Source organism: Sus scrofa, chromosome 6 (genome assembly GCF_000003025.6).
Source record: "Sus scrofa isolate TJ Tabasco breed Duroc chromosome 6, Sscrofa11.1, whole genome shotgun sequence".
Taxonomy (NCBI): Eukaryota; Metazoa; Chordata; class Mammalia; order Artiodactyla; family Suidae; genus Sus; species Sus scrofa.
Window position 1 is genome coordinate 28,529,005 of NC_010448.4, and position 24,590 is coordinate 28,553,594.

General features: G+C 53.8%; 4 protein-coding genes across 8 annotated transcripts in view; 1 reads left to right on the top strand and 3 right to left on the bottom strand.

The window, feature by feature from the left end:
• Nucleotides 1-15,059, top strand: part of PSKH1 (protein serine kinase H1) — a 35,279-nt gene extending 20,220 nt beyond the window's left edge. The window contains exons 3-4 of one of the 3 annotated variants that reach the window (XM_021094112.1): nucleotides 7,192-7,306; nucleotides 9,339-11,608. In XM_021094112.1, the coding sequence (XP_020949771.1) occupies nucleotides 7,192-7,302 (111 nt within the window). In that variant the 3' untranslated portion in view covers nucleotides 7,303-7,306; nucleotides 9,339-11,608. Of the gene's footprint in view, nucleotides 1-7,191; nucleotides 7,307-9,338 lie in introns of all 3 variants that reach the window. The other 2 variants (XM_021094111.1, XM_021094115.1) reach the window with 2 other exon arrangements.
• Nucleotides 11,183-13,816, bottom strand: CTRL (chymotrypsin like). Of its 2 annotated transcripts, XM_021094117.1 has the most exons (7): nucleotides 13,718-13,816; nucleotides 13,044-13,147; nucleotides 12,873-12,952; nucleotides 12,672-12,753; nucleotides 12,330-12,510; nucleotides 12,111-12,244; nucleotides 11,183-12,023 (listed from the first exon to the last, which is right to left on the bottom strand). In XM_021094117.1, exons 1-7 carry the CDS (start codon nucleotides 13,767-13,769, stop codon nucleotides 11,862-11,864), a joined length of 795 nt encoding a protein of 264 aa, XP_020949776.1. In that variant the 5' UTR covers nucleotides 13,770-13,816; the 3' UTR covers nucleotides 11,183-11,861. The 2 variants fall into 2 exon arrangements, with proteins under 2 accessions (XP_020949776.1, XP_020949775.1); XM_021094116.1 differs by lacking the exon at nucleotides 13,718-13,816 and having other exon boundaries at nucleotides 12,672-12,952; nucleotides 13,044-13,187.
• Nucleotides 15,906-18,605, bottom strand: PSMB10 (proteasome subunit beta 10). The gene is given in 8 exon segments (NM_001044565.1): nucleotides 15,906-16,080; nucleotides 16,202-16,353; nucleotides 17,174-17,232; nucleotides 17,343-17,458; nucleotides 17,730-17,870; nucleotides 17,965-18,062; nucleotides 18,153-18,240; nucleotides 18,452-18,605. Coding segments are annotated over 8 exon segments (822 nt in total). The 5' UTR covers nucleotides 18,508-18,605; the 3' UTR covers nucleotides 15,906-15,968.
• LCAT (lecithin-cholesterol acyltransferase) lies at nucleotides 21,352-24,557 on the bottom strand. Of its 2 annotated transcripts, NM_001164856.1 has the most exon segments (10): nucleotides 21,359-21,946; nucleotides 22,799-23,023; nucleotides 23,026-23,044; nucleotides 23,047-23,092; nucleotides 23,095-23,098; nucleotides 23,100-23,101; nucleotides 23,103-23,202; nucleotides 23,298-23,413; nucleotides 23,491-23,647; nucleotides 24,353-24,508. In NM_001164856.1, coding segments are annotated over 10 exon segments (1,398 nt in total). In that variant the 5' UTR covers nucleotides 24,507-24,508; the 3' UTR covers nucleotides 21,359-21,371.

The window sequence follows — 24,590 nt, forward strand, 5'->3', positions numbered from 1 at the left end:
TGAAATGTGACGTTGTGGGCCTAATGTCATTGCTTTTGTCAAGAGTTCTATTCCTAGAGGCAGGACGGATGAAGAGGTTCTTATGGAGTTGATGACAGAGCGATGTCATCAGCCGCTTTGCTGTCTGCCGCATTTAGCAGCCTTTAATTGTCACCCTCCTCTGCTTGGACAGTCTCTGAGCTGTGGGTGGGCCCAGGTGACTGCACTAGGAACACGTGGGCTTGGGCAAAGGTTCTTACAAAACCTTGTTTAGGAGAGTGAGTGCTGCCTGGCAGAGGACAGAATCTTGGTGGGAGAGGAAGCCCACCTGCAGGGCCAATCTGCCACTTCCTAGGGAATTGTATTGGTGGCAAGTTGCTTTTTAGGGGTGAGTTCCTGGGCTGCAGCCAGACCATCCTTCTATTTGGGCCCAGGGGGCAGTGAGCTACACCATCCGGTACTTCTGGTAGCCCTGCAGTAGGATGAGAGCCCAGAGCCAGAACTGACATTTCCATTTCCATCCCAGCTCTTTCCCCCTTCTTTTTTTTTTTCCTAGGGCCGAACCCGCAGCAATATGGAGGTTCCCAGGCTAGGGGTCTAATCAGAGCTACAGCTGCCAGCCTACGCCAGAGCCACAGCAACACCAGATCTGAGCCTCGTCTGCGACTTACACCACAGCTTATGGCAATGCTGGATCCTTAACCCTCTGATGGAGGCCAGGGATCAAACCCAGAACCTCATGTTCCTAGTCAGATTCGTTTCTGCTGTGCCACGATGGGAACTCCTCTTTCCTCTTTTTTTTTTTTTTTTTTGGTCTTTTTCTAGGGCTGCACCTGAGCTGAGGCATATGGAGGTTCCCAGGCTAGGGGTCTAATTGGAGCCATGGCTGCCGGCCTACGCCAGAGCCCACAGATATGCCAGATCCAAGTCACGTCTGTGACCTACACCACAGATCATGGCAAAGCCAGATCCTTAACCCACAGAGCAAGGCCAGGGATCGAACCCACAACCTCATGGTTCCTAGTCAGATTCGTTAAACACTGAGCCACGACGGGAACTCCCTCTTTCCTCCTTCTTAAAGTGACTCTAACACTTGCTATATTCTGACCTGGGATGCTGTTGATAACATGAGGTGCATAGCCTGTGGTGTGTCCTGGTGCTCTCCAGGTGAAGGGGGCCACTGCCTGTGGGGGCTGCTTGTGCAGCCTGGTTCATATGCTCTGACAAGGAGCTGTTGGGTGAGCAGGGATAGGACCTTGCCCCAGAGCCATGGGGAGACTGCCTGGAGATGTGGGAGAGCTGGAACCTGGACGTGTGCAGTCAGAAGAGCGAAATACAAGGAGGCAGGTGACATATTTCTGGGCTTGTGCTTGAATTCAGCTGGATTCCTTTAATTGCTTCATGTTCCCACCTCTGGTGTGACTGGGGGCCGTAGCAGACCTTCAGCTCACCACTCTTCTCTTGCTGTCCTCTGCAGCAAGTCAGAGGCTGGTCCTCCCATGGCAGTCTCAATGGCTGACAGCACAAGAAAACACAAATGATTTAGAATTCTTTGCTGTGAGGTATACCTGAGCCCTTCCTCCTTGCCTGGTTGCTGGTGGCTGCTGGGTGTCCAGTGCGGGATGATGCCGCTGGATCTTTGCGAGGATCCCAGTAGGGTGAGCAGAGGCCCCCTTACTTGTCCAGGAGGGATTCCTCTGGAGGGGCCATCCCTACCTCACCAAAGCTCCTGGTTCACAGTAGGTGTTCAACAGATACATCTCCTTTCCTTACTGCGGGAGCAGATGTCCTCAGTTCATATCCCTGACTGGACCCTGGGAGATGGCATGGTTTGGTCCACTGGGTGTGGGCACTGGCCGCTTCCTGGACCCTTTGGTCAGAGACCTCTTGGAGGAAGGTAAGGGTGGCTCTCATCTTGTGGGGGCAGGAGGCTGGCCCTGAGTGGAGAGGGGCAGCAGCTCCCTCATCTGCCACCCCTGGGCTACACTTGGCTCCCTGGAGCCTTGTCCTTTAGCCATCCCTCTGCTGTTGTTGCCCTGGTTACACACTTACCTCCTGTGGTGGCAGAAACAGATGCTCCCCACATTGTATTCAGCCATTTTTGCCAGAATGCCTTGCTCTGACCACCTGTGGCATCTTGTTAACCCAGGATCAGAGCCTCTTTTCATCATTGCTCTTTCCCACCCCCTGCTGAGGCCTCTCCAACAAAGAGGTGTATTGTGGGTTGTATTCTGAGCAGCTCCCAGAGCCCCATCCATCCCCTCCCTCTCCCGATCTTTCCATTGTCTCTCTCCACTTGGATAGCTCTGCCCTTTCACGGGCCTTACTGCTTCTAGGCCCTTGAGTTCCTCTGGGAGCTGCCAGGGCTGTTGTTGCTCCCACATTTTTTTTTTTTTTTTTTTGTCTTTTTGTTTTTTGTGTTGTTGTTGTTGTTGCTATTTCTTGGGCCGCTCCTGCGGCATATGGAGGTTCCCAGGCTAGGGGTTGAATCGGAGCTGTAGCCACCGGCCTACGCCAGAGCCACAGCAACGCGGGATCCGAGCCACGTCTGCAACCTACACCACAGCTCACGGCAACGCTGGATCATTAACCCACTGAGCAAGGGCAGGGACCGAACCTGCATCCTCATGGTTCCTAGTCGGATTCGTTAACCACTGCGCCACGACGGGAACTCCGCTCCCACATTCTGACTCTTTAAATCTGCCAAGAGCCTCCCACACTCATCTCCCTCCTGCCGCCACTGAGGTGGTTAAAGGTGACCGGGTCCAATCACCCTGCCACCGGCTTTGCTCTCCAGACTCTCCTTCCTTCCACAAATTCACCCTTCTTGTGCGTTCTTGCCTGGCCTCAGTTTCTTCCAGTGTGAGTGTGGTGCCCAGACCTGAGCATCACTCCAGTGTGGCCTGGCTGGCTTGGACCAGAAGGCTGAGTCACCTTCAGCTCTTCACTCATCCTGCCACGTAGACCAAATGCCTGCCCTGAGTTGAGTCCTGTGTACCCGAGTTCCAGGGAAACAGATCTCTGGAAACAGAGGCCATAGTATGGGAGACATGCTAACAAACCACCAGAGATCTAAACTGCCTCAGAAATTAGAATGGGAGGAAGTTAAAAAAACAAACAGACCAGATTGGGCCTTGAAAATCACCTCACTTCAGTGGAGATAGAGGAGACCACTGTGCAGCTGGCTCTGAAATCAGTACCTCTAAGGCTGTTCTAGGACATTATTGAAAGTAGATACTACCTGATTGCTGACACAGGTTGCTAACATCCCAGGTTCCAAAGCAAGCACACACATTCTTGCTCACTCTTTTTTTTTTTGTCTGTACCCACAGCATGCGAAATTCCTGGGCCAGGGATCAAACCTGTGCCACAGCAGCAACCTGAGCCACAGCAGTGACAATGCCAGATCCTTAACTCATAGGCCACCAGGCAACTCCCATCCTTCCTCACTTTTTTTTTTTTTTTCTTCCTCTCTTTTGAGTTTCACTCTCTCCCTCCTTTTCAGGTCCTCCACTTTGTAGACTCTGGGCAGACACAGGTCGGGGCACAAGATTTTATTTCGTTACTCAAATTTTAGAATGCAGCTTCACTAACCCTTAAGTTGTCACACCTTTTCTCACTTTATTTATTTTTAATTTTTTTTTTTTTAGGGCTGCATCTGCAGCGTAGGGAATTTCCCAGGCTAGGGGTCAAATCTGAACTGTAGCTGCCGGCCTACACCACAGCCGCAGTAATACCAGATCCAAGCTTCATCTGCGACCTACATCACAGCTCACAGCAACACCGGATCCTTAACCCACTGAACGAAGCCAGGGAACAAACCTGCATCCTCATGGATGCTTAGTTGAGTTTGTTACCGCTGAGCCACAGGGTAACTCCTGCATTTTATTTTTATCTTCATTCTCTGCCTCTTTTAATAACTCTCTTATCTTCCTTCTTTCTCTCCTGTCAGGCTCTCTACCGCACTGACTTTCTCTTTTATGCTACTCAGGTCCTCCCCCACCCCCACCTAGTCCCAGGATGTTGGATTCTGTCTCGTCTGGAAGATGGTATCTTAAGCAGAGAAGGGGATGCTGGCTCCACTGCCACAGTATCTTAATTCTGCCGGTTTTTTCAAAACACTTTTCCTTATGGTCAACAGCAGAATGTGCTGTTCTTGTCATACTAATAGTTCTGCCTTCTTGAGTAAATTTCTCAAAATTTCCTCTGTGCCCTTTTCTCTCCTCTCATTCAGGCCCATGTCAATACAGGAAGGAGGTCTTTGAGGGTGAGAATACTGGGTCTGAAAACACATCTTGAGACAAAGCTGAGGGAAGAACTGAGTCATGGGAGCAAGGCGCAGGCTTCTTTCCTCCCTTCCTTTCCCTGTCAGCTCTTTCCGGGGGCTCCTTCTCTGCCAAGGAACCTTCCCTAGAGTCATCATGGGCTGGAAAAGAACCCATAGAGGTCAAGATGTCAAGTCAGTTTAAATGGTTGATGCTCTGCTTCTGTTCCTCACATGCAGTGAAGTGAGGAAAAAAGATAGGGAACCATCTTCTTAGAATCTAGGACTTTAGGAATTGAAAGAGACTTAGAATTCATTGCACTCAGCTTCTTCATATTAAACATGAGGACACAGTGATTTCTCCATGGTCAGTGGAGAAGGTAGACCTAGCACATAGGTCACTGGGCCTGCAGCCCAACACTTCAGTCTGTCACCAAATGCCATCCAGAAGAGACACCAGGCCTTTTTCTCCCCTCACTTGAGAGTGGTCAGACCTGCCTGCCAGAAGGGATCTAAGGTGAGCCCTGTGAGCTGTGTTTGCTGCTGGAAAGGAAGCAGCTTCTTCCTCTCTCTGAAATCTAGGCCAAGCAACCTGGTTCCAGCCCTTGTTCCCTTAGCCCTTGGGCTCAGGGCAGAACCACAGTAGTGGCTTTGGTAACATTCTTGCCAGGCCCTTGTGACATTAGAACTAGAGCAAGTAGATGGGGCTGGGTCAAGGGAAGTGTGTGGAATGGTAAGCCCTTTCTGGTCTGGTGCCTCCCTCTGAAGGGAGAGGTGGATTCTGCTGCTGAGGAGTGACTGGTCCCAGAGAGGCAGGGTGATGAGGAGAGTGCAGTTGGTGAGGAAGTGCACATGAGAGAGGTCCTTCCTCTACTCTGTTGGCTTCTTGGTGTTGCAGCATTAGGAGTAGGTACTCGAACTGCACGGACTCTGGGGATTACTGGCTAGGGAGTAGAGTGGCTAGCTGGATGGTCAGAAACAGGATGGAGGTGTTGCCCTTCCTCCTGCAGCCTCTCCTTGTCCTCCTCTTGGGTCAGTCAGACCCTCATCCACATAGCTCCTGAGGGGCTGGCTTGTGGGAAGGAAGGTATTGGCTGTCAACTCGGGTATTGCAGGTGTCCTCTGATCCCACAGCAGGGAGACCTGAGTGTTGGTAAGGCAGACTGACTTTTTTTTGTTGTTTTTTTTTTTTGTTTGTTTTGGTCTTTTTGTCTTTTTAGGGCCGCACTTGCAGCATATAGAGGTTCCCAGGCTGTAGCCATTGGCCTACTCCACAGCAATATCAGATCTGCATCTGATCTGATGACCTACATCAGCTGCATCTGTGACCTACACCACAGCTCATGGCAACGCTGGATCCTTGACCCGCTGAGCAAGGCCAGGGATCGAACCCACAAACTCATGGTTCCTAGTCGGATTCGTTTCTGTGGCGCTGTGATGCCTGACATTTTAACATTTCCTTCAATGCCCAGCTCCTTGGGAACCCAGAAACACTTGGAAGCCTCTGGGAGACTGGCCAGGTGGTTCCTGGGTCCTGTCCCTTCTGTCAGCCGCCTGGGGCCCACGTGTGTCCCTGATCTGGCTCTAGGTATACTGAGGCAAGCATTCTTTCCTTTACCCATAGCCATCAGTTGGATCTATGGGAACTGAAGGACAGGACAGTTCACCATTTTTCTTTTTCTCATGCCCATTTTTCTTTTCCTCACCTGGCTGGATGTGAGGAATAGAATGCTACCTGGCCAGTGATTCAGAGGCTGACAGACATACTCATGTGGCTCCAGAGGCCCAAGCATGTTGGGGAAGCAGATGGGTTAACCTGCAGTTTTGATCACTTTCCTAGGAGGTGCTGAATTGGACTTGGTCAAAAGCCTCCTTTTTTTTTTTTTTTTTTTTTTTTGAGCCTGTTAGAGGCCTCAGCATGGCTCCCAGGGACCATTCTTCTGGAGGTCAGCATAAGCCCCTGCCCTGCTGTCAGTGGGCTGGCTTGAGGACTACCATCCTGTGTTTGACTTGATGGACACTGGTCCCTCAGTGTGTGAGGGTTAAGCTGGGTACCATTGACACAACCTGGTTCTCAGGTCATGATAGCTCGAGTCACATTGGCTAAGGGGACCCACGTCTAGCTGCTCACAGCTCTTCGGAGATAGGGAGACCAGGGGCCTGCTTAGAGAGGATGGGCTTGCCCTTAGACTAATGAGCCCATCAGTACTCCTCACACAGCTGCAGAAGCAGGTGATTGTGGAGTGGCGAGTGCCTGGGGAGGAGGAGGGCAGATGCATCTGGCTCACTTTGGCGCTAGTAGCAACAAGCAGCAGGGGTTGATGCCTGTTGTGAACCTGTGTCACTCTGGAGATGGAGATGCCTAAGCCCACAGTGTGGGTCTGGTGAGAGAACCATCTAAGACCGTGTGGGCCTGGTTTGGAGTGGCAGGAGGCCTTGATTTGGCTGGGTATGGATCCATCCATGTTCAGGTTCCTAACTTGCGAGTCCAGCTTCACCACTGTTTATTCTGTCATCTGCAGAGGAGTTGCCTCTCTGTCCTGACTGGACCATGGGTCAGGGACAGAATCCATGTCCCAGCCCTGTTTGGCCAGCCTGGGCTGCCAGCTCTGTCTTGGAGCTGTCCCACCAACAGGCCAGGCTGAGCTGCAGTGTGTTCCCTACATGATCTCTCCTTTTCTTGGGAACCATGAAAGCCCCAGTGCAGCACAAGCACAGGTGTTCCCATGAACCAACCTGTTCTAGCTCTAGGTTTGCTGTGTCCACCAGTGGCCCTACATGCCTGTGTCTTTCTATCTTTCAAATGAGGGACAGGGGCCACAGTGAGTATCTGTGGTCTAGATTGGCTGGCCCTTCACAGTGGCTTCTGCAGCCGCAAGCCATGGGGTTTTCTTAAACTGTGAGCCCAAAGCTACTCTGGCAAGTGGTCCAGTCGCCTTGCATTTCAGCCTCAGTACTGGAGCCCTGAGTACACAGACCTGCAGGGACACCTGGACCAGGCTTCCAGCGTGGAAGGGCTCTTGCTCCCTGCCCCCACCCGCCGCCCCGGTCTCAGATAGCGTGGTATGTATGGACCTCCCTGGGCTGTGTGTTCCTTAGTCCCTGACTGCCCTCCTCCTGGGGGCCAATAGCTCCCAGGGAAGCAATGGGAGCTGGCCCACTGGTGAGGAGGACCTTGTTAGGTGGCTGTTTGAAATCTGGGTTTTCTGTTACTTTCTTCCAGTTCAGCTCAGTAAAAATTGAGATTTGCCTTTCAAAGGGCAAGTAAAGGTAGCAACTACAAGTAGCCCCACCCCTTCTTCAGGACTCCACTGGAATCTTTTTCTTGCCTTCTACATCACCCCACCCACCAGCCCCCGTGGGAAGGGCATGGGGGCAGAATTGGAGATCAAGGAAGTCAGACTGGAGGTAGCAATAGTGAGTGTGTGAGTGTGCCTGCTGAGTGGGCATGCAGCTGCCCCAAATGTGGACTCTCAGACTTTCCTGAGCCCCATGGAGAGTGTGTTCAGGGCTTCCCCAAGGTGAAGGGCACCATGGGGTACAACAGTCAGACCTCTCGCCTGGCGAGAAGGAATGTGATGGTACCCTGGTATCCCAGCCACGCCATCTGCAGCAGGCTCAGTAAAAGTCCAAGCCACTCACCCTTTGAAGAGTGTCAGAGCTCGTGCCAAAGTGCTCCCAAGAGATTCAGAGACTCAGAGCAGTCCTATGTCTGCCTTCCTCCAGCCTACTCAAGGGCCCAGGCATCTGAGCCCCATGTCCTGGAAGCAGCTCCCCCGGGGGCATGCATCAGGTGCCATCCATGGCTTATTTATTCACTGAGTTCCTGTCTGCTAAGTGCCTCCTGTATGGCCAGCACCAGGCACTGGAGATGAGCTAAGGTGTGGTCTAATGGTCTAAATTGAAATTGCTAGAATAATTGCTTAACACTGGGGGCTAAGAGGAAGTGTGGAAAAGTATTCTTTACCCTGAGAACCTGAGGATTCAGCTAGGTGAGGACAAGATGTACAGGCTGAGGCCCTGAGATAATTGGCTGCTTGGTATGTGTGGCTGAGATGAGGCTGCCATGGGTAGGTAGAGCAGAGCAAGCTCTGTGCTGAGCACAAAATGTACTGAGACTGGCACAGGGCACTGCCATGAGCCCTTGTGTGTCTCAGGTCATGCAGACATGAGAAGCACCCCTGAGAAGGGTCCTGGTCCCTACCAGGCCCCCAGCATCCCCTACCCAGCAGATTGAGAAATCTAATTGCCTTAAATGATTGTTTCCTGGAGTTCCCATTGTGGCTTAGCAGAAACAAACCTGACTAGCATCTATGAGGACGCGGGTTCAGTCCCTGGCCTCATCAGTGGGTTAAGGATCCAGTGTTGCCTTGAGCTGTGGTGTAGGTCACAGACGCAGCTTGGATCTGGTGTTGCTGTGGCTGTGGTATAGGCTTGCGGCTATAGCTCTGATTCGACCCCTAGCCCGGGAACCTTCATGTTGCTGCAGGTACGGCCCTAAAAAGAGAAAGAAAAAAAAAATTATTGTTTCCTTTTCTCCCCATGGCTGAGAGGCTGAGTCTGATGCAGAGAATGCAGTGGTCATATTTTTTGAGCACTTTTTCAGTTGGAATGAGGATAGACCCTGTCTTTAAAGACTAGGAAGTAGCCTGGTATGGGTATCCAGGGATGGGAGCTTGAGTCTGGCTCAAGATATGGTGGAAGGTTTGGGTAATTCTCACTAGATTCCCCTGAGTTATAGTGGTTCTGAGGTAGGTTGGGTGGTCTTGATGGGGGCCACCTCCTTGAGCCAGGCTTTGAGTCCAGGGCACCTTAGAAGTTTGCTCTTTGTGGGGTGTGTGTGTGGAGGGGGTTCTCCTCCTCCTTGTCACATTCCTTATCATCCAGAGAGCATCCTCAGCTCATTGTCTAGGGCCTGCACTGGATGGGAAGGGGAGGTCCAGAATGTCTATATGGGAGGAGCCAGGCAGTGACTCTCTCTAGCAGAGAGAGTACAGGGCCACTGGTCAGGTCTTAGTGCTGTGGTGTTGACATCATGGGGATGGGGAGGGCGCTGTTGAGTATGCTTGCTGTAATGCTTGTCCTTGGCCTCTAGCCCTGGCCCAGCGTGTCCAACTTGGCCAAAGACTTCATTGACCGCCTGCTGACAGTGGACCCCGGCGCCCGTATGACTGCATTGCAGGCCCTGAGGCATCCGTGGGTGGTGAGCATGGCAGCCTCTTCCTCTATGAAGAATCTGCACCGTTCCATCTCCCAGAACCTCCTCAAACGTGCCTCCTCGCGCTGCCAGAGCACCAAATCTGCCCAGTCCACACGTTCCAGCCGCTCTACACGCTCCAACAAGTCGCGCCGAGTGCGAGAGCGAGAGCTTCGGGAGCTCAATCTGCGTTACCAGCAGCAGTACAATGGCTGACCCACCTGGCTGGGGAGCAGACATGGCATGGCCTCAGCCTGGCCACACATTGCTGTGCCATCTGGGCCCGACACCTTCTCTAGAGATAAGCCTGTACGGTCAGTGGTAGGTGAATGGCCCCAGCCCCTTTTCCCTGCCTTCAGGGCTCCCATCTTCACTCTGGGCCTGTGCCTGGCACAACAAAGTGGAGGGAGCCCAGGAGGCTCTGAGCCCTCTGAACTGGGAGCTTGGCCTGGCCCTGATGTTCCATTTGGTGGGCAACTGCTCTGGTACAAATTGGGGGAAAGGCAGGACCTGGCCTTCAGCCTTCTCACCTCTTGGCTCTTCCTCAGATCAAAAGGGCATGCAGTGCCAGAGAAGGGTGTCCTGTATTCCCAGGACTCTTTGGGACAGTTACTTCTGAAATCCCCTCTTTGCTCCACCAAGCCTTCCTCCCTGGCTCCCCACATTCCATGGCATCCTGATCTCATGATTCTGCTCCAGTGAGAGGCCCAGGTAGGCACACAGCTTGTGCCATGGTTGGTCTCTCAACCCCTAGCTAAGTCTGAATACCCCTCCACTTCCCAGCGAACTTCTTTCATGGTGCCCCCAGGGACCCCTCCCCACCCCAGGCTTCCCAGGGTCTCTGGGGGTAGGGCCATGGTATGGTCCTTGGCCCTCTGGACTGTGTGGCCATGTTGGTAGCAGGCTTGCTCCAGGCTCCAGCCTCTCTCTGACTGTGAGAGTTTGCCCACCAGCCTACCACTCTCAGTGCCTCCTTTGCAGAGCCTGTCACTTCCCTCTCCCCCTTGGAAGCCCATTCTGTTCCCCAAGTGCCTCCTTCCCAACTGTGGGGGATTAAAAGGAGCCCCACTGCTGCTACCTGGGGGATGGGGGCACCTGGGCCAAAGCAAAGGGCAGGGCTTCGCGGGGAGAGCACAGTCAGAATTCCAGCGTCAGCCCTAGCTCCACTCTTGTTTGTTACTGCCAGTTGCCTCTCCAGGCTCTGCTGTTCCCTCCTTTGCAGCTGCATGAAGGTGCCATCTAGTGTTTGGTACAAGTATGGGCAGCCTAGGAATGACTCCTCCTCTCCCTTTATCCTCTAAGAGGAAGTGGGAAGAAAGGAGCTGCTGTATTGAGGGAGGATGCCCCGGCTGCTCAACTCTCTCCCCTTCTGCTGAGCTTCTGCACAGCTCGCCCTGGAACTTAGCCATACTGTGTGACCTGCCTCTGAACCCTGAGTGCCTGGGGCATTGGCCTTCTCACTGGTAGCCTTGCTCAGTCCAGTCTGTCCCTGCTTCTTTTCACAGCATTACCGTTTTAGTCTGGGCCCCACTGAATCTCAAGACTGTGGAACTGGGTGGCTGCTTTCCCAGAGGTCTGAGCCAGACTCCTCTTCTCAGTCATGGTACCTCTTCACCACCACACACGGGGTGGAACCCAAGCCCTCTCCCTCCACAGCTGCTTTCAGTGGGTAGGAAGGAGCCAGGGCCCAGCTTTAGCCTTAGCTGGACTTCAGGGCCCCTGTCAGCAAGGAGGGTTTGGCCCTCAGTTCTTCCCAGTACCCTTGGGCTGGGCTGTCTTCTTTTTGCATGTGCCACCTCCAGTGGGAAACCAAGCCCAAAGAGACCACTCTGGGCCACATAATCCATGCTTTGTGCACCCTCTTCTTCTGTCCCCAGTGCTCCTAGCACAAGGCAGTGGAAAGCCCAATCCCTATGGCCTCAGAATTCCTACCACTTTCCCAAGTGCCTCTGGGGGCCTGAAGCCTTGGGGATTTATTTCCTCTCTTGGCCAGGATGGGCCTGGTCCTGAGGGTAGGAAGTGGAAGTTTGGAGACTTGGGCCTTTACACCATGGACTGTGGATGGAGAATGTGCAGTTATTTATTTCGTGTACTCAGTTTGTAATGTATCCTCTGTACTCAATAAACAGGCTGCCTTCCCCCAGGAAGGCTGCCCATTCATTTTGATAGCCCAGTCTCCTTGCTCTGGGCCAAGGGGTTGCCCAGGAGGAGGCGGGAGCGGGGCCTAGCCTGGACATGGCTAGTCCAGGAGGATCCTGACTCCCTCAGTAACTGCCGGGCCAGAAGACAAAGTCCATGTAGGGAGTGGGACCCCCAAAAGCCTCTCCTTTTCCCTGATCCAGGAGGACAGACAGGAATATACAAGAGGACAGGGCCTGGGGTCTTTATTGGACTGAGATGGGGAGAGGGCCTGTGGCAGGCTCAGTTGTAGGCTATGACCTGATTGATCCAGGTGTTGAACTTGCTAACCCGAGTGTACACAGCAGGCGCATACACGTTGCAGTTACTGGTGCCCCAGGAGACGATACCAATAAGCACCCACGTGTTTCCCTTCTGGCAGACAAGCGGGCCTCCAGAGTCACCCTGATGGAAGGAGAGGGGAAAAGTCAGCATGGGAGTTCAGGGTGCCTCAGGACAATGCAGAGGACGAGACAGGGTGTCGGCGCTCACCTGGCATGAGGAGGCTCCTGAGGCCCCTGCACAGATCATGGAGTTAGTGATGCGGGAGCCCCAGTACTGCTGGCACTGACTCACGGTGACCAAGGGCAGAACCGCTTGCTGCAGGCGTGCTGGAGTCACATTGCCTGTAGGCCGGGAAGGGGTGGTTAGGCCCCAAATGGCTTGTCCCTAGCCTGCTTTCCCATCCAGATCTTTGGCCCAAGATCCTACCCACGCCACTGAGGCGGCCCCAGCCGGTGGTGACACATGTGAGGCCTTCGGGCAGCGCCTCATTTGAGGAAGCCAGGCAAACTGGTGAGATGCGTGTTGTGTACTGGGCTGGGGAGGCGAGCTTCAGTAGAGTCAGATCATTGTTCATGGTAGTAGGGTTCCAGGAAGGGTGCGTGATGGCCTGTGGATCCAGGAAGGGACCATATAGGATGGGGATGGGCACAGGTCCCCAAGTTGATGGGTGCTGAGGGCGCTGGCCCAGGGTGTGCCCTGAACTCCTCACCCTCAGAGCCCACACACCTGCACTGCCCATTCTTCCTTGTCCGCAGCCCAGGCACTTACCTGAGAGATGGACAGAACCTGCAAAGGCTCAGTGCTGGATGATAGGTCATACTCTCCCAGGATGACAAAGTGACGGCCAGGGCTGCAGTGAGAGTGGGGTTGGGCAGCCACAGGGAGGGCAGAGTGACAAGAGAGAGGCCTCCAGGGCAAGGAAGTGGGAGGTGGGGGCTGGGGCAAGGCAGGTAGAGGGGAAGCACTCACACGACATTGCAGTGGGCAGCGGTGACCACCCAGGACTGGCTGATGAGGGAACCACCGCAGAAGTGGAAGCCGTTGCTGTCCTGGGGTCAGGGGTCAGAAGTGGGGGTGGGCCCAGGCTACACCCAGGCATGAAACCCCTAGGACTCTGCCCCACCTCCAGGGTTCATGTACCTGCAGGGACACCTGCCAGGGCCAGGAGCCTGGCACTGCGTTCTCTCCATTGACAATCCGCTGGTTGAAGTTCAGCGCCGGTTTGATGGCAGGAACGCCGCAGCCTGGCCATTGGGCTGGTGAGGACCTGCTTCCCACATCCCAACCCACCTCTCCTCCTCCTGGGTGCCCCCAGGCTGCCCCCTGTAGGGGTCCAAATCAAGAGGGCTCCTCACTACACTTTCCTTCTCTGAGCACCTCCGGGCCTCTCTAGCTACCTCACTTGCCCCCATCCAGTCAGTCCCCAAGTTCTGTCCATTCTCCCACATCTCTCTCCAAACTACTCCCCAGCTCCACCCAACTCCCCAGCCTAGGCTATTTTTCTCCATGGTCCCTAGGACCGTCTCCTTCCTAGCCTCCACCGCCTCTGGCAACCTCAACAGTCTGTACCTCACATGTAGCCGGAGGGCTTTTCCTAAATTATGAGTCCAGCCTTCACTTCTCAGCTTTCTAAACCCTGAGACTGGCTTCTGCCCACCTCTTTTCTCCCAACCCTGGCACATCTTTTTTCCTTTGCCCACTCCATACACCTGTTTCCCTTCTAGCCAACCTGGCCACTTCCCTGAGCTCCTGTGCTAGTGCTAGGAGCTGGATTGCCTGAAGGCCATTGAGTCAGGCATGCCAGGCCCACTCACCCCAGGAGGAGCTGAGAAGGACCAAGCTAAGGGTCAGGCTGAGCAGCAACATTGTGGTACAAATGAGGTTGGAAACTGGGCCTGACTTTATGGGTTTCCTTGTCCTTGGGCTAAAATCCTGGGACTGAAGCCAGGCAGCTGCAGAGGTTTATCCCCTTCCCACACGCTAGCCAGGAGGAGGGTCTCATTAGGCCAAGGCCCCCCACCCAGGCAGGCCTTGACTTATCAGACAGATTCCAGGTGTGAGGCTCTCACCTCCACCCCCCAAAGCCTGGCCTGCGATTGGCTCCCTGAAAAACCTCACATCCCAAGTACTGAGCACCAGGTACGTATGGCTTATGCTTAAGCTTATCGTGACCACCTGGTGGCAGAGATCAGGAAAGTCTCTCAGGGCTGTCAGAAGCATCAGACTCAGATAAGCCTGCCCAGCACCCAGGAGTGTTCCTGAGTGGTGCACAGAATGTCCAGCTATAGCAGCTCTGCTGTGGAGGGCCAAGACCATGTGGCCACCAGGTCAGGGGCTCTGGCGGGTTGTGAATCCTAACATATCATCTCAGTAATTCCTTATCATCTTGGAACAGGAGTGGCAGTTTGCACAGAGAGATGATGACTCTCCTGCCTTTTGGTGACTTTGGACCCAAACCTTCATTTATTGGGTGCCAAAGCCCACACTCTGTGATGAGATGCTGTGTGGGAGGGGCCTCGTGCACAGGAAGGCAAGGTATGAGCTCTTGGTGACTAGCCAACCCTGGATGGAGGTCACGAGTCAGCTATCAAATCTCTGACAGCCTCCAGGCCTTGGAGCTCCCATGGACAAACCTCTGATATCTACCTCCATCATAGTAGAACTCCAAGCTGACGCTGAAGTGAAGGAGAGAAGACACCCTGTGTGCAAAGTTGCAACAGGTAAATTGACTTGCCTCCTTCTAGGGGTGTGAGGGCTTCAACTGATTTAAGAACTCATCATAAGATGAGTTAATTGTTGACTAGAGGGGTGGATAGAGATCTGATAAAGCAAATATAACAAAATACTAACTGTAAAGTCTGTGGTGGGTATATCAGTGTTCAGTGTACAATTCTTTCAATGTTTATGTTTTTAAAATCTTCATAATAGGGAGTTCCCTCCGTGGCTCAGCAGTTAACGAAACCGACTAGGATCCATGAGGATACGGGTTTGATCCCTGGCCTCACTCAGTGAGTTAAGGAGCTGGCATTGCCTTGAGCTGTGTGTAGGTCCCAGATGTGGCTCGGATCCTATGTTGTTGTGGCTGTGGCATAGGCTGGCAGCTGTAGCTCCAGTTCAACCCCTAGCTGGGAACCTCCATATGCCTCGGGTGCAGCTCTTAAAAAAAAATGGCAAAAAAAAAAAAAAATCTTCATAATAAAATACTAGGGAAAAAAGCAGTCAGGGATCCAGGGATATACAGTCCGGACTAGACGCTCCCCAGATGTTGGGCAGACTCTTAACAGTTCCAAAGTTTCAGTGGCGCTCAGCCATTCTCTCCCGGGGTAGGATGCTCCTGCCACCCAGCACCTGGGCTGGCACTCAGTGGGTGCTTAGCAGAAGTCTTCAATGTCATCTCTCACATGGGCCCTGTGACCACTGTCAACCCAGGAAACTTGGAGTCACTCCCCCTATTCACAGTCCAACACATGCAAACAGAAGTCCAGCATTCTGTTAGCACCTTAGGTGTGCCTGGTCATCAGAGGGGTCTCACATATAAAGGTGTTGCAGGGGTGAGGATTGCACTGGAGAACTTATCCTTGGAGTCAGAGAGCAGCTCCTCATCAGGATTTTAGCCATCAGTGGGGGCATGGTGGGCCTGTCTTAACTGAGCACCGTGGGCTTTGTCCTTGGCCAGTGATGAGCCAGGCTCTTATGGGGTATATGGGGCCTTTCAGGTTGTAAAACAGTCTCCAGTGACTAGAGGGCAAGAGCAAGGCATCGGAGTGGTAGGGGGAGCCTCCATGATAGGGAGAGTAAGGAGGGGGCCTTGGCCTTGAGCCTGCAATGCTTGCCAGGGCTGGGGTTCTGAAGGGGTAGAGATGCCTAAGGTGATGGGTGAAGGGCACACCCTAGGCCAGGCACTGCAGCCATAGGCATGAGTGGCCCCTGCAGGGACCTTAGTCACAGAGCCCTGCTAGCTGCTTGCTCCTTCTACCCAAGAACAACACAGCAATCTGCTTAGGTGTTGGTGTTTTCTGGGTTTATTCCTCCTTGTTCCTTATTCCAAGTAAGCCTAGGCTTACTTCACTCCACATCCATGGCCTGCACAGTTTCTTCCACCAGCTCCAGGGTCAGCGGCATCACTGTCTGGGACAGGACAGCTGTGGTCCCAGGGGCAAAGCGATACTGGCTGGATCTGGGAAGAAGAGATGACCTCTCAAAATGGGCCCATCACGTGGTCAATCCTCTCTTTGCAGCCCATCTCCCTTGCTGCCACCCTATCCTCTCCTTTGTTCCCCCATCTTCCATGCTCTTACCTTTCTGTGGGCTTTGTGGGAGAGCTCAGTGTTCGCAGCAGCTTGGCACCGGTCCCCATGATCACACATGCATCCACATTGCCCCCAGAGCCCAGGTCACTTAGGATCCCTGCAGTAATGGCTTCCACCAGCAGCCCCTGTGCTGCCTCCAGCTGTAACAATGCATGTGTGAAGCCCTGACGGACACTGTGGTATCACCCTTAGGCTATAGCCTGGAGATTGCTGATCTCTTCCCTGCCTACTCCACAGCCACAGCAACGGCAACGCCAAATCTGAGCCGCATCTGCAATTTATACCGCAGCTCGTGGCAACACCAGATTCTTCACCCACTGAGCAAGGCCAGGGATCGAACCCACATCTTCATGGATCCTAGTCAGGTTCGTTACCACTGAGCCATGACGGGAACTCGGGCACTGCTATTTACCATCTGCTCTCACCTTATACTCCCATCTCCACCTCAAGCTCCTCTCCCCGGGTGTCAGTTTCCCTCTCTCCAGAGACCCGGTGTTCCCAATGCCCCATCTTCACAAACTTCTCTGAGTCACACCTGTGGCTCTGGTTCCAGGGGCCTATTCACTCACCCAGTGTAGTCTTGGCCCCCAATCCCAGGCTCATTTCCTTTTTCTTTCTGGGCCTTAGGCACCTATGAAGTGACATATGCCTCTCTTTCCATCCACCTCAAAACAAGACCCAGACTCCAGACCCCACCTGTTGTTCTCTCCTCCCTTAGCTCTAAATGGTCCTCTCTGAGTTTTGACCTCTCCATGCAGTCCAAGCTTTGGCATTGACAGTGGTCTGTTGGAATTGCACTTCTCCACCCTCGCTCCACTGGCTTCTCCTCCTGTACTCAGTCATCACCTCTGAAAAGCTTTTCCTGACCTCCGGATTAGGCCAGGGTACCTCTGTGTTTCCCCAGCTCCCAAGTGCACTTCCCACCAATGCAATGCCTAGTGGGGCGCAGATGTCACTCACAGTCATGTTGGGCTGGAACCGGTCTTCTAGCACTGCCAGGGCTGCATCTTGGCCGGAGCCTGTAGACAGGAGGGGTATCTGAGGTCAGCCGCGGCCGCATGGTCGCGGGAGAAACGGGAGGCCAGGATGGTATACGTGGGATTCGTGGGGAAGGGATGGAAGGGCTCACCTAGGGCCGTGAAGGGCAGACGGCTGTAGGACCCATGGGGGTGCACGCTGTAGAGCTGGGGTCCTGTGAAGTCTATGCCGCCCACGATTAGCGACGCGCCCACATGGCCCTGGTACCTTTTCCGCAAGTGGGCGCAGTCAGCCAAACAAACCAGGACCCAGGTCCCTCCCCTCCATGGTCCTGCACCCGAGCCCCGCCCCTTCCCGTGGTCTGGAGCCCCATGACTGACATTGCTGCTTCCGGTTGCCTTCTTAACTCCTCTTAGGCTGACCTCTTCCGGTCTCCCGGCACCTCGCAGCCCTGTCCTTCCTCTTGTCCCACCTCCTATCAGCCCCACCTTCCCTGCAACTGCCCCTCCCCAGGGTCGTCTTAGCCCAGCTCCAGCACCGGAAGAGCTTCTGGCGTAACATGCGAGTGACAGTGGCCACGCGCGGCTCGCGGCCGGTGGATAGTGCGTGTAGCTCTATGTTGGATGCCGCCATCCGCGTGGTCATCTCGGCGTCCGCGGCTACTCCAGCCCCACAGCAGCTGAGGGTGAAGGGAGGGTCCATGTGGTCGGGGCTAAGGTGTGCGGAGACCAGGGACGGGGAACTAAGGGGCAGTTCTTGAGAGGAATGCTCACTAGATTTTGGGGGCGATGAAGTGGATCTTTTCGCAGCTCTTGTCCGCCACGACCGAGTCGTTAGTGGCCCGCGTATCCGCGCCCAGGATTACCCCGTCCTGGAGAAGAGGGGAGAAGCCGTTAGGTCATTGCCCACTTCCTATTCCCGGCCGCCCCTCCACGCCCCACAGTCACAACTTCTTGCTCACCTGGAATACAAGACCTGCAATGGTGGTCCCCGTCTTGAGTGCGTGAGGGACCCGGAACCCAGGGAGGGCGCGTTCCAAGGATGCATTTCTGGAACGGAGGGAAAAGTCTCAGGTTTCTTTTCTTATGGGATCCCCCTCCCCCAATCACATTCTCCAACTCCGTCCACGTTTCTCTCACTTCTCCATGTAAGCCTCGGAACCCAAGTCGTCGTCTTACTTTTAAAGATCCTGGTTCTCCCACTCCCAGAGACCCTCACTGAGGACCTAGGCAGCTGGGGACCAATCATCCCCCCACTCACCTCTGGCAGTTCTCAAAGGAAAAGCCCCCTAGGGGCTCTAGCGCTATCTTCTGCATGTCCAGGTGGGCAGGGCAGTCCAGGGGTATGGAGGTCAGAGGAGTAGGACCAGCACCAAGCAAAGAAGGCCACAGCCTTGTCCTTTGTCCTTGTCCTGCACGACTGAGCTTAACTGCTTTCGCTTTCACATTTCCTCACAGCATGATGGCTCCTTTCTGCATCCTCTTTCACTTTCACCTTCACCTCTGGTCCTATGCAGCTTGGCAAGGGTGAGATGTCCCTTGCCTGGTTCTCCATGTTGCTCCCAGGCCTCTGTCTGATACAGCAACAAATACCTCCCTTCTGGCCATTGTCCCGCCTGAGCCCTGAGCTCTGCCTACTCTGACCCCAACTCTAATTGCAAGTCCCAATGCCCCAAGCTGTCACACTGACCAAGTCTCTGATCTCATTGTTACTGGCCTGCCAACAGCATCAGCTGCCTATTGTCTTTTATTACTCTCCTTCTCCCAACTCCTGCCTATTTTGCTGCCTTAGCCTTTTCCATCAAACCTCAGACTCCAAGGCTCAATCCTTGGCCAAGGCAATGCCGATCCTTCCATCATCCCTGTTTCAGGTGCTGTTTTCTCTCTCTCAGGAACGGTGCCATGGCTGTTCATCTGGTGGCCCATACACATTCTGGGCTCTACCCATGGCCAAGCCTTTTTTCACTTCCCAAATGACCCTTGATCTATCCAGATCTTTCTCCTAATTACTGCTTATCTCAACTAGCAGTATCTCTCCCCTAGATTCTACACTGGCCTCCCTGGTTTCCCCACACTTCCTGCCCCTCATCTTCCAGCACAGGCTACACTCTACCCTGCAGAGACGGGGCTTTTTACTAGATTGGAAATCTGGTCATACTCTTTCCTATTTATTTATTTATTTATTTATTTATTCATTTATTTATTTTTGTCTTTTTGTCCTTTTTAAAATTTATTTTTTATTACTTAAATGACTTTATCACATCTGTAGTTGTATAATGATCATAACAATCTGATTTCACAGGATTTCCATCCCACACCCAAGCACATCCCCCCATCCCCCAAACTGTCTCCTCTGGAGACCATAAGTTTTTCAATGTCTGTGAGTCAGTATCTTTTCTGCAAAGAAGTTCAGTCTGTCCTTTTTTTCAGATTCCACATGTCAGTGAAAGCATTTGATGTTGGTATCTCATTGTATGGCTGACTTCACGTAGCATGATAATTTCTAGGTCCATCCATGTTGCTAAAAATGCTGGTATTTCGTTCTTTTTAATGGCTGAGTAATATTCCATTGTGTATATGTACCACATCTTCTTAATCCACTCCTCTGTTGATGGACATTTAGGTTGTTTCCATGTTTTGGCTATTGAAAATAGTGCTGCAATGAACATCGGAGTACATGTGTCTTTGTGACTCATGGTTTTTAGGCTGTGCCCACGGCATATGGAGGTTCCCAGGCCAGGGGTCTAATCGGAGCTGTAGCTGCCAGCCTACACCAGAGCCACAGCAACGCGGGATCTGAGCCACCTCTGTGACCTACACCACAGCTCACAGCAACGCTGGATCCTTAACCCACTGAGCGAGGCTAGGGACAGAACCCACAACCTCATGGTTCCTAGTTGGATTCGTTTCTGCTGCACCACAGGGGGAACTCATCTTTTTCCTATTTAAACTCTGTACCAGCTGCATGCTGCTCTTAGGCTCCATAAAAATTAAATCTTCAGGGTGTTCCTATTGTGGCTCAGCAGGTTAAGAACCTGATATATTGTATGTGAGGATGCAGGTTTCATCCCTGACCTCACTCAGCAAGTTAAGGATCCAATGTTGCCACCATCTGCAGTGTAGGTCGCAGATGCATCTCAGATCTAGCATTGCGGTGGCTATGGCTGTGGCATAGGCCGACAGCTGCAGCTCCGATTCTACCCCTAGCCCTGGAACTTATATGCCACATGTGTGGCCCTAAAAGTGAAAAAATTAATTAAAACTTCAGTATTGAAATGACATATTTAGTGGCTGTTACTCTCACAGATTCTCAACTCCTGTGCTTCTGTCACCCCCTAGCTCTCACAAGTCCCTGTTTAGAGGTGGGTCTTGCCTGTTCTTTTGGGAGCTAGGAGAGACAGCTTACATTTTCCCTATCCTGCCCTCTTGGCTCCATGTACCTTTATTCCACAGCTGTGTGTGCAGCTGCCTCCAGTTCCCAGAGCAGTGGCGGGCATGAAGCAGGCTGCCTAAAGAGAAGAATGGCAAGCTGTACATCTCAAGGTGCCCAATTCAGGAGTTCCCGTTGTGGCTCAGCGGTAACAAACACGGCTGGGATCCATGAAGACACAGGTTCAGTCCCTGGTCTTTAACAGTAGGTTAAGGATCCAGCACTGCCACAAGCTATGGTGTAGGTCATAGATGCGCCTCGGACCGGGCATTGCTGTGGTGTAGGCAGGCAGCTACAGCTCGGATTCAACCCCTTGCCTGGGAACCTCCATGTTCTGCAGGTGTGGCCCTAAAAGAACAAAACAAAACAAACAAGCAACTGGAGTTCCCATCAGCGGAAACAAATCTGACTAGTGTCCATGAGGACGCAGGTTTGATCCCTAGCCTCGCTCAGTGGGTTAAGGATCTGGCATTGCCAGGAGCTATGGTGCAGGTTGCAGACATGGTTTGGATCCTGTGTTGCTGTGGCTGTAGCTACAGCTCCACTTTGACTACCCTGGGAACCTCCATATGCCATGAGTATGGCCGTAAAAGGCCAAAAAAAAAAAAAAACAAGGTGCCCAATTCAACCCGTTTTTAGCAAAGCTCACCAGGCCTACAGTTGCTGATGAATGAATCCCAATGTGTGGATCCTAGCGCCTTTTCCTCAACCCACAACACACATGCCAGGACTTAGAGCAGCAAAGAAGTCTTTATTCAGGGGGAAGGGTCCCTGTGCTGGTGCTTGGGGATACTGGGGTGCTATTTCTGTAGGTGCCCAGCAGGATGGCATTGATGTGCTCCAGTGTCTGGTTACTGAAAACCATATTGAGGTGCTGTGTCCCAGGCAGAGGCAGCAGGTGCACAGGCTGCTGTTGGCGGCCCTGCCAGCGGGCACAGAGTTCGGTGCTGCGCGTAGCCACAGTGTCATCACCATCCTCATAGAGCACATCCACAGGGTCCGTGTAGGGGAAGCCGTGGTCAAAGATGTAGGTGCGGGGTGTGGGCAGGCCCACACCATACAGACAGTATACTTCCACACCAGGCGCTGGGAGGCCTGCCAGCAGGTCACGTGACTGTAGCCACATGTACCAGCCTTCCTCAAAGTGCAGGTCTGCAAAGAAGCGCTGGAAGTCATGGCTTGTGTAGTTGAAGCTGGGGGTGGAAATGAACACATGGTCCTCGGGCCACACGTGGCTGGAGGGAAACATCCAGGGGGAGGTTGTTGTCATGCGCTGCTCCTCTTTCAGTTTGATGCTGGACATGATCGGGATGCCCTGGTTGTCACCTGTGGACACAGAGCAAGGTGGGGGAGGGAGCCAGGCCCGGCTACACAACTCACCCAGCCCAAGCTCATCTGGATGCTCAGTCTTGTCCTTGTCCAATCCGAACAACGACTCCAACTGATAGAGTAGAAATGGCTGGCATTTAGGAGATATTGTGTGTGTGCTTGTTAAGTGGGCGGCTCTGATGGGGCCTCTGTGAGGCAGAGCTGTGGGGCCTCGATAGGAGGACAGAGAATGGTTTCCTGAGGGTGTGTGTGTCTGTGTGGTGGACAGTGCTGGCGGTTTTCTCAGGCAGGTGTCTATTGGCCCCTGTGGCCTGTGCTGTACAGGGCTCAGGGCTATATGGTGGGAAGAATGAAATGAGACCAATCTTTGTTTGACACTCACTAATGTAGTCTGGGGAGTGTTCCCTTCACCAGACCTTAAGCTCCTAGGGGTAAGGCCAGGTATGGCCGTGCTCAGTATACAGCGAGTGCTCCATAGGTGGTAGTTGTGACTCCTCAAACAAGGGCAGGAGGGACTCCAAGGGCAGCTGAAAGCTGGGTGGGCAGGACCTGGGGCCACAAGGAACAGACCTCAGTCAGCCTTAGCTATGAGTCAGATTGCTGGGGTACACTTCCTCTCTGTTTACTTCTCCTTTGTCATTGCTGAGACAGACTGTTAGCCACTCTAATGATCCAGGCCAGCTCACTGCTCTTAAAGGGCCAATGAAAGGGACTGTGCCTTAGAGGTGGTAGACCCAAGACCCCCAGCCTGGCATTGTGAGAACAAACGAAAGTGAGGGCAGGCCTACGGTCAGCTTCATTCCACTTCCCATCTCCCCACAGGGCGCAAGTGATCAGAGGCCCGCTCACCTGAGGCCAAGACTAGCATGGGCTTGATGGAGCCACCCCAGGGAGCTCCAAGAGAGATGAAACCATCAATGAAGCGGTCCTTCCAGGCCTGGGGTTGGCGTAGTAAGAAATAGAGCAAGTGTAGGCAGCCAAGGCTGTGCCCAATGAGGAAGACCGGCTTTCCATAAGTAGCATGCATTTCTTCCACCAGCCCAGCAAGCTTCAGGTAGTACTCTTCCTGCTGGCCTGCAGCAGGGTGGACAGGTCAGAGCAGCTGGGTTAGGGGCCACCTCCCCTGCCCCAAGCCCCCCATACACAGAGATACTCACTGGGCTCCAGCCGCCAGTCGTAGGGGGCAGCCCGCACGGTCTCATCCCGCACATACCCATTATTGACCAGGTTTTGTACCAGTGTGTGCATATAACCTGGGGTGGGGAGGCAGTGGCATGGGGGGCTCTGGCCATGGTTCCAGCAAGCCCACCACAGCCTAGAGCCCCACCCTTCCCCCCAGTACACACACCTGCCAACTTGCTGTTGTCCAGGTACTCGACAGAGTAGGTCTTGCCAAAGCCGGGGACACGGATCTCTACACCGGGTGCGTTGGACACGCGCCCAGAGGTGCGGTTGTAGACAACCCTGGGGGCAGTGGGACATTCAGCAGACCAGCAGCCATGGGGCAGGGTAGGGGGCTAGGCCGGGGGGATGGCACGAACCTGGTATTATCAATCCAGCAGTCTACCCCAAGGGGTAGGAACATATTGAGATCCAGCCAAATGGTGAAAAAGTCCTCTGTCTTGCGGTAGCACATCCAGTTCACCACATCTGGTTTATCCAGCTTGGCTTCCAGCTGATTCCCCAGGCAGCCAGGTACTGCGGGCACTAGCCTTCACTCTGGATTCCTCTGATTTCCCCGCGGTAGACCCCACCCGAGACTCACCTCCCGGACACTGCAGTCACCAGCCCCACCACTTCATCTCCCACACCCTCACCTCTAGGGACTAAAGACAGGATACACTCTTTCGATCACATTTCCCACCCCACCCCCAAAGCCCAGGCTCCCCTCAGGCAGGGAAGGTGCAGAGGCCAAGGCCACTGACCCCTGCCCCCACAAAGCAAACATCTAGCGTGGCTTTCCATTACTGCCAAAGTCCAAGGGGAGAACAAATAGTATGAGGGAGTGGGGACTGGGCCTAGGAGGAGGGGGCAGGACCTGACAAGCCTCTCCTGCTCTCCTGGGCTGGGCATCTTGCCTTTGCTGGGGGGGCTGAGGAAGGAGTGGTGGGGCTTGGCCCAGGGTCCGGCGGCTGCAGCTGACCACAGCCTGTCATGCCCTGGCCAAGCCCTCAGGCATACCCACCCTCCACTCCACCCAGAGACAACTCAGATACAGGAACAGTGTGGCACAGGAAGGGGTTGATTTCTCTGCAGGTCAAGCCTTTGGCCCCTCCGAACACTGCGGCAGGGATCAGGGCTAATGCGGGGGGCAGAGGGCCTTGGCAGGCTCTGCTACCAGGGGCTGGGGTCCAGGTTCCCCAAGGTCCAGCCTGGTGTACCGGGGGCCTGGTGGGGGCTTACCGAGGATGACGGGCCGTGTGTGGTTACTGAGCTCAGCCTTGGGCGTGGTGTGCGGGGGGAAGAGCACATTGAGGAGCCAGAAGGGGGCGGCAGGGGGGAGCAGCAGCCCCAGCAGCAGCAGGACCCACTGCCGTGGGGAGCCGGGCAGGCCCATTCCGGCCCCAGTGCCTAGTGCCCAGTGAAGCAGTCCTGAGCTGGCCTTATCTGGAATGGGGGTGGGAGGGGCCCCAGGACCAGT